The sequence below is a fragment of the Nyctibius grandis genome, chromosome 4, assembly GCF_013368605.1.
Source record: "Nyctibius grandis isolate bNycGra1 chromosome 4, bNycGra1.pri, whole genome shotgun sequence".
In the NCBI taxonomy this organism is placed as follows: domain Eukaryota; kingdom Metazoa; phylum Chordata; class Aves; order Nyctibiiformes; family Nyctibiidae; genus Nyctibius; species Nyctibius grandis.
The window spans coordinates 82,744,808-82,760,649 of record NC_090661.1 but is presented as its reverse complement, the minus strand read 5'-3'; the positions used below and the strand labels follow the sequence as shown (position 1 = coordinate 82,760,649).

General features: G+C 46.4%; 1 protein-coding gene across 1 annotated transcript in view; it reads left to right on the top strand.

The window, feature by feature from the left end:
• The window catches only part of TLL2 (tolloid like 2), a 96,241-nt gene that overhangs the window by 23,452 nt on the left and 56,947 nt on the right, over positions 1 to 15,842 (top strand). The window contains exon 2 of the mRNA XM_068398272.1: positions 12,389 to 12,499. Coding sequence (XP_068254373.1) covers positions 12,389 to 12,499 — 111 coding nt within the window. The remainder of the gene's footprint in view (positions 1 to 12,388; positions 12,500 to 15,842) is intronic.

Below are 15,842 nucleotides of genomic sequence, written 5' to 3'. Positions count from 1 at the left end.
AGTTCCTGAGATCTCATGCAAGGATGGCAATTTTTTTTTGTCTGTTCTGCTGGGACACCTATGCCTGGCTTAGGGCACAAACCCCACTATAGTCTGGGGGTGCCTTTGGTTACATCCCACCACGCCATTCAGTGCCGCAGCCACTCTGGCTGCTAATCTCATTCTGATCTCTTCATTGTTGTGTTTTCGGCAACCCAAATTCCCCTCCCAGGCCTGAGAATTTAACATCAGCACATTTGCATGACTGATCGGATTTGTCTCGCTTCTATGACGACATTGTTTCTATGGAAAATTAATGGATTCTCACGTTGTATTTTTAATGGCTGAAACCACCCCCCTGCCACCCTCCTACCCCTGAGCTCTCAGAGGGGAAGTCTGTAAACAGCTCAAATTAGCTGTCCTTCATAAATAGCTCCTATTTCTTTCCTGCCTGCTGTCCATTTCTTTTTTCTCTTCCAACAGTGCTGCAACACTCCTCTCCTGGTGTTGGTGGATGAAGAACAATGAGTAAAATCAGCCTATGTTTGCTTTCCTTGTCTGGCCCTTGAATAGATGTGATCTACCATGAACTACCCTCTTTCATCCAGGACCATGTGGTTTTTAATTGTCAGCCTGCCTTAAAGTTTGCTCTAAGCAGGCCTGGGTTGCTACCTTTCTTTTTTGAGGATGCAGCTCCGCTTCTGTTCTTCTTTGCCATGAGATAATTCCTTCTGCGGATGGGCAGGTGGCAGTGAATTTCCTGCCTGTCTCTTTGGGGTCTCCGATTCCCCTGCTGTAGGGCTTGGGGTGAGAACAGTGAGGTTTTGACACCTAGTGTGTCAGGCCACCTGAAGGAAGAACATTCCTCCCCAAATGATGCAATTAAATAAGCTGTAATGATTCACTTTGAGTTGTGGGCATGGCTGGTGAGATATCCTCAGTGGGTGGACAGTGCTTAGCCACTGAACCGTTCCAAATGGAGTTTAGGGTTAGAGCAGTTTTAGTCTTAATTTTTATTCTGCCATCTCTAAGGTTATTGTTCTTCAACTTAATTTTGAGGAATAAATCCGGGGCAAGTCCCTTGTACCTGAGGACAAGGTCTGGCCTGGATTGTCTCCTCCCAGAAGACTGAAGCTGGTGTCCAGAAGACTCAGAAAATCTGCCTTGTTGGACAGCTGCTGAGGGGGGGTGCAATGTTTGGTTCAAGATCTACTAACCCAGGGTACCAGGAAAGTAGCATTGAAGAAGGATCTGAATGCCTGAGACAGAAACTGCTGGCAGCCAGTCCCTGTGCCTGTCCTTGCGGTGATGCTGGGGTGAGCGGGTGATCCCTAACAGCCCCCAGCCTTAAATGGTTGACTGCTGAAAATCAGGGTCTGTGTCCCCCACAGGGCGGAGGGGAAGGTCCTTTGAAAAGAGCTTGTTTCATTGCCACACAGCTGGGCTGCGCTTGGTTGTCTTTATTTTCCTGCCTGCCCCAGACTTGGCTTGTGCACTGGGGTGTGCTGGCTGCTGAAGGTCTTGCTTTCAGCCCCACAAGCCCAGGGTGAGGTGGTGTCTCTCGCTGAGGGTAGGCGGAATTATTGGGGAACTCAACTGAGCTTTGTGTTCCTACCTTCTGGTTTTAGGTCCAGATATCTGGAGGACAAGACCAGCCTGGTACCTCAGCCAGGAGGTCGTGTTTGTGAGCAGAATAGGCTTTTCTTCAGTGCTTTGGTAATTAAGATGCACTACTACAAATGGCAGGCAGGAAACTATGGGGACCTGATTGCTTAGTTACTTAGGACAAAAACGTTGCCAATTTTTTAGGTGGAAATGCTGAAGGTACGGCGATAAGGTGGTTGCTTCGAATTCTTATCGGGGGGGAGAAAAGGGGGCAGGAGAGAATCCACTCTGTGCTGGCATAGGCTGGGCTGAAGCAATCGGCTGTGCAAAGTGTTACTTTTCTGGACGCAGTTGTTGCTTAGGGCTTTGGATTATATTAGCGTGGAAAAAATGCCTCCATGTGAAGGGCCACAAATCATAGCCGGGCCAATAGGGAGGGAAAGAGGACTATAAAACAGGAAATCAATTTAATACTCAGTGGGTGTTTGCAACATGCTCACCCTTCCTTCAAATTGCCAAAGGAAAGATTAATTAAAGTTATATTGAGCAGCAAAAATGATGGAGGGTGGGAGATGGGGCTTGTGTGGTAGAGCTTTCTCCATAATTAATTGACAAAGGCATTCTTGGATTTCATTACCCAGAACCTTGCCATCTCCTGCTCTTAAAGGGCAGCTGAAGCAATGCTGGATTTCCAAGCCAGCATTGCTGCCTTACAGGTTGAGCTGACAAGGATCACTTCATCAGCACCTGGGGAAGGTGCTGCCTCTGTCCAGTAGTGCCACTGTGGTATTTATGGGTCTTATCAGTTAGAATCAGACCACAAAACACTGTTGTCTGCTTGTGGTTTTGTTTCCCGGTTCCCACTTCTGCTAAGGTTGAGAGCTGTATGCACTGCAACGTAGAGGTGCTGGCAGGGGTTGGAGATAGCTGGTGACTAGGTCTCTCATCTCTGCTGCCTTTATTTAGTCAGAATAACTTTTGAGCAGGGTGTGACAAAAGCTGTAGGAGGCCAGGGCTTGTCTGGACCACTTGCTAACTGTCAAACAGGGAGAGAACTGTATGTGACTCCCCTTTCCCTGCATCATGATCCAGCTGCCTTCTGTGTCCCTGATGTACTTTTCATGAAAAGCTGCACCTGATTAGTGCTATCTTTGTGAGAGGCTTTTCCTGCTTGCACCAGCTGCTTTTTGGGGCTGTTGTGTATTGCTTTCCCTCTGCCTCTCTGGGGTAGGCTCTGGAGACACCAGGGCTTTGCCTTTGTGATGGAGTTTCAGAAGCCAACTCCTGTAAGCTGAGATGCAGCTCAACATGCCAGGTTCTACCTATCTGTGACTAGAGCATTTCCTCTGAATTTTTCCCTTGGACATCTTCTCTTGGTTTGATGCCAGAGCTTCCCTTAAATCTGGCTCAATATGAAGCTTTCTGGTCTTGTCCTTATGAAAAGGAGCTGCAGCAGTCCTCTCTAAGGGTGTTTAAACACTTTGCGGTGCAAGAGGGAGTTTCTACATACCATGCTGTGACAAGGGGAAAGCTCTGCTGTCTGCCCAGTGATCCAAGCTCTGGCAACCCTGGAAGTTTGTTTCCTCTGCTGATTTCTGTAATAAATTACTGAATATGCTCACCAGTGCAGGGCTGACAGATGTAGAGCAGGCTGAAGCTTTGGATTAATTGGATGCAGCAGCTCCAGTCTTTTTTGGCAGTATGAGCACCGTGGCCGTGCATGAATTCTGTTCGTTGTGCATTACTGCTGTGATGGCTGATAGCACCTGCCTGTGGCATACTGCAGAAAAGAACTTTTTTGTTTAAAAAATATGTGTATGTATAACAGTCTTTTGATGCAAGGCCAGCCCTAGATGTTCCGAAAATCAATTGTAATTGATTGTGCCAAGAAGAAGAGAAAGTCATTGCAGCTTTGTGCAAATGCTGGGTTTGGCACTTCTTAAACCAGCTGGACAGAAGAAACAATGTTTGAGTTGGTTGAATTACATGAAGTTGGCAAATCTAGGGTTTGTTTTTGTTTTGTTTTTGGCAAGGGCATCTTGCCAGGCTGTTGGCTTAAAGAGAAGATACCAAGTCTGTTCTGAGTCACTGTTGGCTTTTCCTCTATGTGGCTCTGAACTTTGTATAACTTGGAGAACAAACAGACTTATGAACACTAGGCCTGTTTAAAAGCAATTTACCTCCACTCTGTTCTACAGGCTAGGAAGATGTCAGCTGCTCAGCTTATGGATGTAGATAGCTAAAGACACAAAATGTGTGCTTTCTCATCATCCCTGGATGCTCTAAAGAGAGATTGTTGCTTCGTAGTCCACTAGCTCAGTGCAGTAAAAGATGGGTTTTTTTCTAGCCTACCTTATGTGCAGACTTCTTCCTCACACACTAAACAATAGCAAATGGAGAGATGTCCAGGCAAGGATGGGATGGGGTGGTATGCAGTTGAGAGCTAGATACTTGGGTGGAGGAAAGAAATGCTGAGCTGGCAGAAGTTGCAGAGGAAGAATCTCACTTTGAAGTGGTGGCACAGAGTGGGGGCATGCTGCTTGCACTTGGGAACAAGCTGGATCTGAAAGCCCTTCCCTGGCTTGAGAGAAAAGAAGGTGCTGAAATTGAGCCCCCTCCTCAGCAAGAGTGGAGCATCCATGGCCGTGGTGGAGTTGAACAGGAGCCGGGAAGGGTACCCGTGTCCCTTGGGCAGCAGAAGTGGGGCCAGGGTTGCCTGGGCAGAAGGACAGCCAAGTGAGTTGCAGAGTCTGGTTTTGCTTGCACAGGAGTGAGGTCTCAAAGTGAATTTAACTGCCTGTGGGGTGGCTGTGTGCATGTCTGTCTGTGTTGGGGGGTAGAGATCAAACTACATACATTTGTGTGTCCATGATAACTTCTTCCTAAAGCCTGTTGTCTGCCTACATGTAAAATGTGGCCAAGAGGCACTCTGCAGGCTGTGTGCAGCTTTCAGGGAGAACACTTAAGAGATGCACAGCCAAAGCCCTATCTCGTATCAGCATTGCCATGGGACATACACCATCAGCTAGAGCAGAAAGCAGAGAGAGCAAAAATGTTATGAAGCTCACATAGCTCAATTTACTTTGCATGGAAACAGGAGTGGTTAAGCCAGTCCCTTGGGGTTTGTACACCACATTACAGGGGAGTAGCATCCTTAACCTTGTAAGGTGGTCTGAAGTATTGAGCAGCAGACATCCCCCTGCAGTGCTTGCTTGTGAAGAGGCAGGTGTTTAACCATTTAAGAGCCCGTAGAGGGAGCTGCTTTGCTGCCTGTGGCATGGATTTCCAGCTCTGTGTGTTCACATATGCCCTCCTGCTTTGATTATCGTACCAGGAATGGATTCATAGATCACTGAACTGGAGTGACTGCCATGTTGATGTGGAAAAGATGAAGACCTTGAGTGAGGATGCAGCCAGCAGCAGGAGAGTTATGAGTATTAAAATGAAAAGATCTTTCTCCTAACCTAGTTATGGCAGGCACTGTAATCCATGCCACTGAAGTGTTTGGTTCTTGGTTAAAATAACATGGCATTCAGCCAAGGGAGGCCATGTATTTTTCCTTAAAGCTGGTCATTGTGTAGGCTCACATGTATGTTTGCAGCTTTGGACAAACTCAAGCCCAAAGTATTTCTTTGTTCCTGCATAATCACCTTCCAGGAAAGGAAATTCATTGAATGTGAATCGGAATTTCTGGCCTAATTCGGTCTCCTGCAGGTAACTTCCCAAGAGAGGGTGCTGTGGGAGCACTACATGTGATAATTTAGGCAATTCAGGTTTCTGCAGAAGTCTGAACAGGGATTCAGACTCTGATTCCCAGGAGGTTTTGACGTTTTTGAAATATTTGTTGCCATTTAGAAGTGGACTGTCTTAGACATTCCTCCACAAACTGAGACTCGTTTCTGAAATGAAATGTGCTCCTTGGGCAGGGCAGCTCCTGCCCACTGGAAAATGAATTGCCGAGTCCCTATTGCCAGGAAACCCCGCTGATGCCAGGCACTCGCTCTGGCTCCTGGCACCCTTGCTGTGTGGAGGGGTTTACTGCCAGAGCCTTCAAGCCAGCTTATCCCCAAAGCTGGCCAGTGGGAAACTTCTGATCGTTCCTGCTGAGGAGAAAAACTGATCCAGATGAAAACGTAATGGCTAAATATGGTGGTCTTGATGCTTTTCTTTTACTCATTACTGCCGCTTGTTTCTCATCCTCTTTTGGCTTGAGTGTTTGATGCTCAGGATCTGGCCCTATTTCCAAAGTGTTAGTTTGGGATATTTTCTCTCTCTTCTTTCACTGGCTTCTGCCTTATTTTGAGGCTTTGCTTTTCCCTCTGACACAGTTGTTACTTTGCCCAAAGGAATATGTTGAGTTTTTTCTTCAAGGTATAAATCTTTCTTAGCATACTTCAGAATAGTGTTCTGCTGGTTCCTGTGCCAGCAGGCGGTTCAGCAACAGCAGCAGACCTGTCTTCCTGTGAAGAAAGAAATATGGAGATGCTGGGAATGCACTTTGATCTGTTGATTTATTTATTTATTGTTAGACTGCAGAGTGTTAGCCCTAATGAAAGTGTGGCCAACCCTGAAAATTAAATCTCCCAGCACTCAGACCTGTGAGGTTGGGAAGCATCAGCAAATGCTCAAAAATAACTTACATGTTTTTGCCAGTGCATGAATAGTCACAGAATCACAGAATCACAGAATGTTAGGGATTGGAAGGGACCTCGAAAGATCATCTAGTCCAATCCCCCTGCCGGAGCAGGATTGCCTAGACCATATCACACAGGAACGCGTCCAGGCAGGTTTTGAATGTCTCCAGAGAAGGAGACTCCACAACCTCTCTGGGCAGCCTGTTGCAGTGTTCGGTCACCCTCACCGTAAAGAAGTTTTTCCTCATATTTATGTGGAACCTCCTGTGTTCCAGCTTGCACCCATTGCCCCTTGTCCTGTCAAGGGATGTCACTGAGAAGAGCCTGGCTCCATCCTCTTGACACTTGCCCTTTACATATTTATAAACATTAATAAGGTCACCCCTCAGTCTCCTCTTCTCCAAGCTAAAGAGACCCAGCTCCCTCAGCCTCTCCTCATAAGGGAGATGTTCCACTCCCTTAATCATCTTCGTGGCTCTGCGCTGGACTCTCTCTAGCAGTTCCCTGTCCTTCTTGAACTGAGGGGCCCAGAACTGGACACAATATTCCAGATGCGGCCTCACCAGGGCAGAGTAGAGGGGGAGGAGAACCTCTCTTGACCTACCAACCACACCCCTTCTAATACACCCCAGGATGCCATTGGTCTTCTTGGCCACAAGGGCACACTGCTGGCTCATGGTCATCCTGCTGTCCACTAGGACCCTCAGGTCCCTTTCCCCTACGCTGGTCTCCAACAGGTCTGCCCCCAACTTGTACTGGTACATGGGGTTGTTCTTGCCCAGATGCAGGACTTTACACTTGCCCTTGTTATATTTCATTAAATTTCTCCCCGCCCAACTCTCCAGCCTGTCCAGGTCTCTCTGAATGGCTGCGCAGCCTTCTGTTGTGTCAGCCGCTCCTCGCAGTTTTGTGTCATCAGCGAACTTGCTGACAGTGCACTCTATTCCCTCATCCGTCATATTGTTCTTTGCCAGGAGATGTCACTCATTATTGCTACCTGTGTTGGCATATGCCCAGCACTCCTTGCCTGTAGCTCATATTGCTAAGGTGGGACATTGGTTTTCCCTTGTATTATTTGGATATGATACAATTAACTCTAAAACAAGAGGAGCTGGAGCCCTAGGATCTTTCAGTAATGCAGATGATGGAGAGCAGAGATCTGGGTGGGAATAGACATTGTCCCTTACAAATACATGGGTGATTTTTCTCGTAGGTGGGTTCAGAGCACATTCTTTGATCGCACTGTGAGCCACAAGCGGCCTGTGTGGCTCATCACTTGGGTGACAGAGTTGCGTCTGTGTCAGGCAGACACAGGCAGGCTACCTGGGCTGCCTGATTGTGACATCTGTTGATGCTCACAAAATTGGAGATGCCAAGGTTAATTGTGCAAACGCTTCTTCCTTGGATATTTTGCACTGGCATGAGTAGTCATGAGGCATCCCTGCTTAGGAACCCAGCTATCATCTACACACAGAGGCTGTGAACACTAGTGAAAACTGAGTTTCTCATGAGTATTGATGAAACAGTCGGAGGCATCTACTTGGGTTCACATTGCTATTTGTTTTCCATGCTCATTGCTCTACTGCACTGTGGGAAACCGGCTGAGCAAGAGTAAAGTTCTTCCAGCGAGACTGTGTTAAAACTATGGTGGAAGAATGGAAATGAAGTCTGTTGGCATGAGCTGTGCCAGCTGGCTGTGAGTTCAGACAAGACCCTCGAGCTGATGACATACACTAACTTAGGCTGGCTTTGGCCCCCCAAAAAGAGGGTTCTTTTGGCTCAAGTTAGAGGGCATTGTCCTCAGTCTAAGTTCAGAACCCATTTAGCACCTAAAACCTGCCATTTCTTTATAAAATCTTCAGTCGGTGAAAGAGTCCATGTTTGAGGTGGAGTAGGATGGAGGGAGCTTTCCTGGCAGGCAGGGTATGCCTGTTTCCAAGGCCTCTTGTTCTGTGAATCTCTGTCACAGCTGGTCCTGATGGGTGCTACAGGGAAAACTGCTGTGGTCTCCAATAGCATCCAGAGGGTGACTGCTTTTCTGATCCCTGTCATCAGGGTAAATCTATGGCCTATACTGATGCCCTGGTGCAGGAATAGGGGCTTCCTGGCAAGGAGCTGTGGCAGGCAAATGGGTGAAAGTTTTGCTCCAGCTTGGTGGCTGGAGATCAGTTCGAACACAGACATTTGGTGACATTTCTCAAGCGTGGAGTTATATTCTTCTGCCAGCTCAAGTGTCTCTCATATACTTGTATAAACTTGGAGCTGACTGTGGTGAGGGGTGGAGAATACCCATCCCCAGGTATTTGTCTTGAAGTGTTAGAGATCAGCCTGATTTTAACAAATCACGGTGTTGCATTTTGTTTTGAGATGTATTTTTAGGAACAATGTTATTCAATTTTCCTGCTGAATACCAGAAACTTTTCTTGGTGATTATTTTTCCTACTTGTGTTTGGGGCGGGGGGAGAAAAAAAAAATAGAAAGGACAAGAATTTTCTTAAAAGGCCTGGATGAAACACACTTTTCATGGAAAAGGAGTATTTTAAAATGTTGTGAACACTTTTGTATTGAGTTCTCATAGACAGCAAAATTATTTTTCTCTCCTGAAATCAGATTGTGCTACTCCGAACTAGGGAGAGGAGATAAATGCAAGCAGGGACTGGGAGAAGGGAATTTCTTGCTGGTGTTGGGGGAACAGATTGGAGGTGATTTTCAGGGAAGAGCGGTGAAGATTTTAGAAAGAAGACACTTTGGGCTGTCACATTACTTTGGAGTGGGTGCCTGCCAGAACCCCCTGAAAAGCTACTGTGTAAAATGAGGGCTGTGAAGGCATTGGTGGGTTTGGACTCTGTGGTTGTGTGTGAAGCACCTGGAGAAACTGTTCAGCCTGTCCTCTGCCTAGAAGGAAGTGTTCTCCTTCCCAGTGCCATCTGCCATACCTTCCAGGCGTCATGGCATCTCTGTGCTGTGCACACAATGCAGACACCAGCATATGGACTGTTTTCCTGGAGGATAAAGGTGCTAAAAACAAAAACAGTTTGGCAGGCTGCTTTTTTCATTTGGGTGCTGGATTTTTTTGTTAAACACAGTCGTCCTTCCCCTTTGCTCCAACAGACAAATGCTGTCCGGTTGCATATACTGGGAGGTGGTGAGGTTAAACATTCGGGGTGGTTGGTGCAGGTTACTAGTCCAGCGTAGAAGCAAACTCTCTCATCAACCTCGATAAGAGCTGTTCTGTTCTTGCTATCCAGAGTGATTAATGCATTTTCTTAAAGAAAAGCTGGCATGCTGTTGCACCGAGAGTTTAGAGTTTGCACCTGGCTGTACACTGCAGAGCTTTCTGCCAAGAGAAACACTGGTTTCCAAGTTTGTTAGCCTGCTGTTCAGAGATTTTAATTTTTTTTTGTTTGTTTTTGTTTTCTTTTTTGGAAATCCTCCCACATTAAATTAAAAAGGAGACCTTGGTAAAGGAAATCAGAAGGGATGCTTTGAGATGCTTCATTTGCTAGCAGTCTCTGAACTTGTGACCCTTTAAAATAAAGTACTTGGGCTTTCCTGTGGGATGGCTCCCTTGAGGTGGAAGCAAGCATCTTTCAGGCTTGCGTGCCTTTAGGAAGGAGCCTTTGACAGCACAGAAGTTGCAGCGCAGCATTCTCAGCTGGGACTTCCAGCAAGGAAAGTTGTTCAGCTGGTTCAGGATTGTGATAAATCATGGTTCCCCTGGAGCACGCTGGGACTGCAGAGAGCTGGAAATAAATGCTAGGGAAATTCAGCTTTTGTAGTGGGCCATCTTTCAGGATGATGTATGGCTTTGTAACAGAAAGAGATTCCTTTGCTAGGGCTGGGAGAAAACTGTTGCCTTCCATTGGGAAGGAAAATGTAACAATTCTGTTGATGTAAATCCATGCTGTAGGCTTGCCCTGAAAGCTGTGCTTTGGCATGGGCTGCCTTAGCCTGAGAAACAAACTGTGTGGTACTAACAGAAAAGAGCCCCCGAGAGCCTGAGGCGGTGGAAATTAGTTTGGGGCTGAAATGTGACGTTAGGTTTGGTAGGAGGGTAGGGAATGGATGTCTGTTTGGCCAGTATAATAGTGACTTGCCAAATGTGGCTGGGGAGGGAATCAGATGGCATGGGATGCTGTTTGCATCTCTGCCCCATGACTACTACATTGTCCTGAGCAAATAATTTCTCTGGATGGATAAAATGTCTTTTCTTCAAATTGCAGTCACAGGAGCGTATATCTGCTTTCTTCCACTGGCCATTCCCAGTCAGCTTGGGATGTTTGGTCATGCTGGTAGACCTGTTAGCTGGTGGGGATCTGACAGTATTTTAGGTTCTTCTTTGTTCGTCAGGAGGGTTGGATTGCCTGGAAGTTGGGGAGAGCCCAAGTTCTGTGTTTGTGTGGCAAACAGAGGCTCTGTCCCAGTTATAACTGATGTCAGTCTGTGTATAGGTTTGTCTGCACTAACTATGGTCTGTTCTGGAGCTCCTGCCGTATTTCTGTATTCTGTACTCCGGGGTTTGGTAGCACTGCTAAGGAGACCCAACCAAAAAGCCAGAACCAGCCTCCTTTGAGGCTGTTGCCCATTCATCTGCTGTGGCCTTCTAACCAGGGGGAGACAGCTTTGTTCCAGGGAAAGGGGGAAGCACCTGAGTCCCCCTCTGCTCATGCCAGGGCTTTGCTGCTCGTAGCAGCTCTTGGCTGGGGCAGTTTGTGGTAGCTGGGAAGTGCTCAGCAGCAGGCGAAAACTTCTTGCCATTCCCATATCCCAGAACAGTGACACTGGCAAATGCTATTGTACCAACCGAGATGCTGAGATGTAGAATAGAGGGGGCAAGTGCTGCATCAGACCCGGTGCCGTGTTGTATCAGAAAAATCTCTCTCAGTTAACCTTTCATAATTCAGTTGCCACAGGTCTGATTGCAGGTTTCTGATATTCAGGCAAAGGTCCGTGTTTCATTTGGGCTTGACAGTAAAAGTGAGATGATCCGTAAAACCCATTGGTTTCTCAGGCCCAACATACTTTGATCAGTGATGTTGCTAGTGTAGCAACAGAATGTCCCCCCCCAATGCCCAGCCCGCCAAGTAATGTAAATTACTTAAGATGACTTAAGAAAAAATTATTCCATCAAATCTGGTCGCTGTTGCAGACAGCAGCTCAACATTGTTCCTTGTCTGACTTACTGAGTTTCTTGAACTATACCACTGATTAATTTGCTCTATTTTTGATGAAAATAGGAGGCTTCTAGTATGAGTTTTAACAGCTTTGTTCATAACCTGTTTGTTATCTCTGAAAGATCTGTTCTGCTTGGCCAACTGCTTCATCGCCTGTGTTTATTTTGTTCAAATTCCCAAAATGGTAACTATACACGGCAGCATCAACTCGGTCAGGATACTCCTGTGTTACAATTTTTTCCACTCAAATGATTTCCAGTCTGTTTCTCTGAGCTGTGAATGTTGAGGTATCAGTTTGTTTACCTTATTTTCATGGCTTCTGCCTGAAACTCAAGGATTTTTACAAAATTAAAAACTCTGCAAACTTAAATCTGGGTAACTGATCCACAAGGGGACAAATAACTGGTGTTTCTCCACCGAAGTGGAAATGGCAGGCTAGCTCTCAGCTTGGATTTAGAGCAATGCAGTGTGTCTGAGTGCTAACCATGTGTATGAGGTCCTGCAGGCTGACAACTGTAGCCTTCAGATGTATGCTGCTGAGCTTGAGTGCTTCACTGCTATCCTCCTGTCTAATGCAAATTGATAGCCTGGGAATGGTGCGGATGCAACATTTCAGTCAGGATCTGAGCTGTGACTTACCTAGCTCCTTCACACTAACTAGGGAAGTGCCAGTGATTGTCCCTCTTGTAGGCTTTAATGAAGAGTGAACACCACCACCTTAGTGCCTGGTTGAGAGCCAGACCTATAACAATGAGTAACACAAGAAATCCCAGCTAATCATCTAATTTTGAGATGGTGGATCTGCACAGTGGCTTAATTTAAATGCTGTTGCTTGGCCTCCACCGATGTCCACTCTGTACTTTTAAAACTACTGCTGTGTATTACCTTTTTCTGGTTCATGGAGTAATCACCTTTTAGGTGTGATACGGGCCACATAGGAACTGTACTTTCCTTCCAAAATAAAAACTAAACTAATTGCAGTTTGTTTCTCTCCAGCTGCCTTTTGGGGAGATATCGCTTTAGATGAAGATGATCTGAAGCTGTTTCAAATAGACAGAACTGTTGACTTAACAAAGCACTCAGATGGAAACGCAAGACACACTTCAGGTAAGGGCAGCCCCGGGGTGGTGATGCTGTCTTTCCCCTGCCTTTATCCTTAGGGAGGAAGGATTTCCCTCTCACTCGTGACGCCTGTTCCCACAGGCAGGGTGGTGGGTGCAGAGATTAGTTATGTGACTGAGCATGGGATCCAACTCTGAACTTTGTTAAGTAAAAACCAAGTCACAATTTGATGTAGCCAAATCCTATCTTGTCTGAGGGAGAAGAGTTTGAAATTTACAGCACTGGTCTCTTTCTACGAGGAACTGCCTTTCTGCCAATTTGGAAGGAAATGTGTTTGAAGTTGGGCCACTCAGTTTGGCATTAGTTTTGACTTTTAGTGTCCTCCCCCTTTTCTTGCAATGTATGATCTTAATGGAATAATGCAGTTTTTCAGCTGTCTGTGTAGGTAAAACCCACTGCAGTCTTGCATACAGACTACCCTTGAAGTGATGTTATGATTGAAATAGGTTAACAATTGTGTTGATTTTCTGTGAAGCCAAATGATAGGGTAACATATGCTTATGTTGCCCCCCTCCACAGCTCTTATATATGCTCGGTCTTTTGCCAGACCAGAGTTTTGTCTTGACTCAGGAACTCTGTCTGGACTCCAGCTCTACCAGTCTCTGAAACACTCTGCAGCTGGTTTGGAGGGCTTGCTGCAGTATTGCTGCCTCTACTCCACTTTATGCTGCAAGAGAGAAATTGTTGGAAGCCTGAGCTCTGAGAGATACCAGAGGGACTGGAGACAGAGCACATCAGGACAAAATTCTTTTCTGTCTCTGCTGTTACACTCTTAGGTTAGCAAGTAGGGTGAAAGGTTGGGTAGAGGCAGAAATCACAGAAATCGTATGTTCACCTGACCCCTGTGCATCTCAGCTCATATCATATCATTTGCAAGGAATGGTGGCTGGTTCTGTATCCTTGTGGCTGCCTGGCATTGGTTTCAGAGCATCTAAGTGCTGTGTAGCTCCTGTTCTGGGAATCAGTGCTCCAGCATCCTGTTGGGATGAGTGTGAAAGATGACACATCCAACACAGAGGCATGCTTTTGATGTCCATGGAACTGATTAAACTCATGCAAATGCTGAAATTCTGGGCAGAGGAGGGCTGTTCAGTTCTTCAGGTTACAGATTGCTCCCTGGAAATGCCATTATCCTGCATTGTTGTGTCACTTAGCCCATTCATACCATGTTTTGGGCTGTGGTGCATTCTTGGGTGATAGGTCATTAGGAGTAGGTTGCTTTCAGAGCAGAAGGTAAATCAGAAAATGACGACTAAGTAAGTGGAACAGTCAGCGTTTGTCTCTTCTGCATCCCTTTGTCAGTTCCTGAAGTTAGATGAGGAGACTACTGGGGAAGCAAAGCCAAATGGTGTTTGACTGTATTAGTTTTCTCTGGTGGCTTTTTTAGTTGTCATAACTAGCCCATGTCTTTCACTCGGCACTGGTGCCAGACCCACATCATCTGGCAAGTGAACTGCTCTTTATAACCCACATTTGTATCGTGTAATGCAGGCACTGCTCACCATGGCTCATGTTGTATTGTTGAACTAGCCTCTTCCTGGCACCTTTTATTGACTGAGGCAAAGCTGGTGCCTCACACGATGCTTTGCATTAGGCGAATGGTGATGTCACATCACTCACTTGGCCGTGTCCTCGTCTCTGGTAGGCTTCCTTCGTCCCCTGGCTTTCAGCCCCTGGAAGTGCAAGCTGACAAAGGCACAGCCCCTATTCTGCAGAGCCAGCACAGGGGGGTCTCTGTGGTCACCTGCCCTGTGAGGGGGCTCTGTGCAGGAGCAGGAAGGGTTGATTCTTCTCTTGCAGGGCTTGCTTGACACTCACATGAATTGTGAGAGGATGGTCTGCTTCAGTATGGTGGGGATTGGGACCCATTCTTCCCTGGGAGAAAGTCCTGCTCTCTGCTTTTTTATTGCCAGTGGGAAGAATGCAACCTCTGTACAGAAACAGCCTAAGACCTTTTGTGAATGGAACCCCTTGGATTATAACATTTCAGAGTTTCCTGAAGCTGTTAATCGGATTAGTTGTATAGTAGGAGGAAGTACTTAATACGTATATACAGACACACAGGCTCTTCGTATCTGGGAGCTGCAGTTCCGAACGTGCTATTAGGCCAGGCATTCTTCTTCCCCTGTGTTATTTCCTTGTCCCCAGAAAATGCTGTTCAGCTGGGAGGAAGGGTGAAAATTGTGCCATTTAACACTGTCGGGCTGTTTATAGGCGTATACCCTAATAGCTTGTGTGGAGCATCTGCAGCTGTCAGGCTCTGGAGGAAGAATGAGGCTCCCATGTGCTTATGGGTGACGGGAAACATGGTTCTTCACTGGATCTAACTGAAGATTATCTGCTTTAGTAAAAGCTCTGCCTTGGCTGGTGAGGGCTGAGACTGTCAGATGTTTCAAGCTTTCCCCTTCTTCACCTTCTTCCAGTCTTTCTCTAGAAAGATAGCTATGTCCTTCTCTAGACCCTTGAGAGAGAGAGGCAGGGAATCTGATCTGAGTACCATCTGGATTCTTCCACAGAACTCTGTGCCGAGCTTAATTGCACAGCATGAATGTACTCCAGGCTTGTTTTCTGCATTAATTTCCTGCTTGCAGAAATGCCGTAGTTGCTATTCAGACCCTCAAAATCTGTGAGCCTGCTTGAGAGTGGGATGCCTTGAAGTCAGTGTTTCCAAGCTTTTTCTCAGCAAATATCAGAGCTAGTGTTTTATTCCCGGTGTCTGGGACTTAAAACAATGGACCAAATAGCATTGTCTTCCAGGTGAAGTCACAGAGCAGGGTCACAGTTCCTTCACTCTGAGGGATTTTGGCTCAGAGCTCTCTGGCAATCCCCTTGAAGACTGCTCATCTGGGGTTTACAGTTAGGGGTAGCTGTCTCCTTGATACCTGCCTTGGTACCTTGCTTCAGAGCCCCAGCAATGATGTCCCTCTTCGGCTTTGTCTGGGTGTCTCTGTCCAGTATGCCTGGATTCTTTTGTGTGAGTGGTCACTCTGGGAATTGACATTACACTGGGAATTGGCATGACACAGGGAATAGCATCACTTCTTTTACGTATTTAAAGCCTTTTGGTGTGCAGCATTGGACCTGATAGTCCTTATTCATGTGAGCAGTCTCCTTTGTTCCAAAGGAGCTTCCTTTCCAAGAATTTGTCAGGAAGAGCACAGGTTGAGCAGCTGAAAACTGCAGAAGGCTTTGCAATAGCATCTTGTGTGCAAACATCCTTCTCTGGTGCATTTATAAAAGTGGGGTTTTCTTCAGATCCTGTTGAGAAAGGCGGGCATGGTGGTGGTCTACAGCTAAGTGTAGTCCATTTAATCCAAATAGTTTTAGG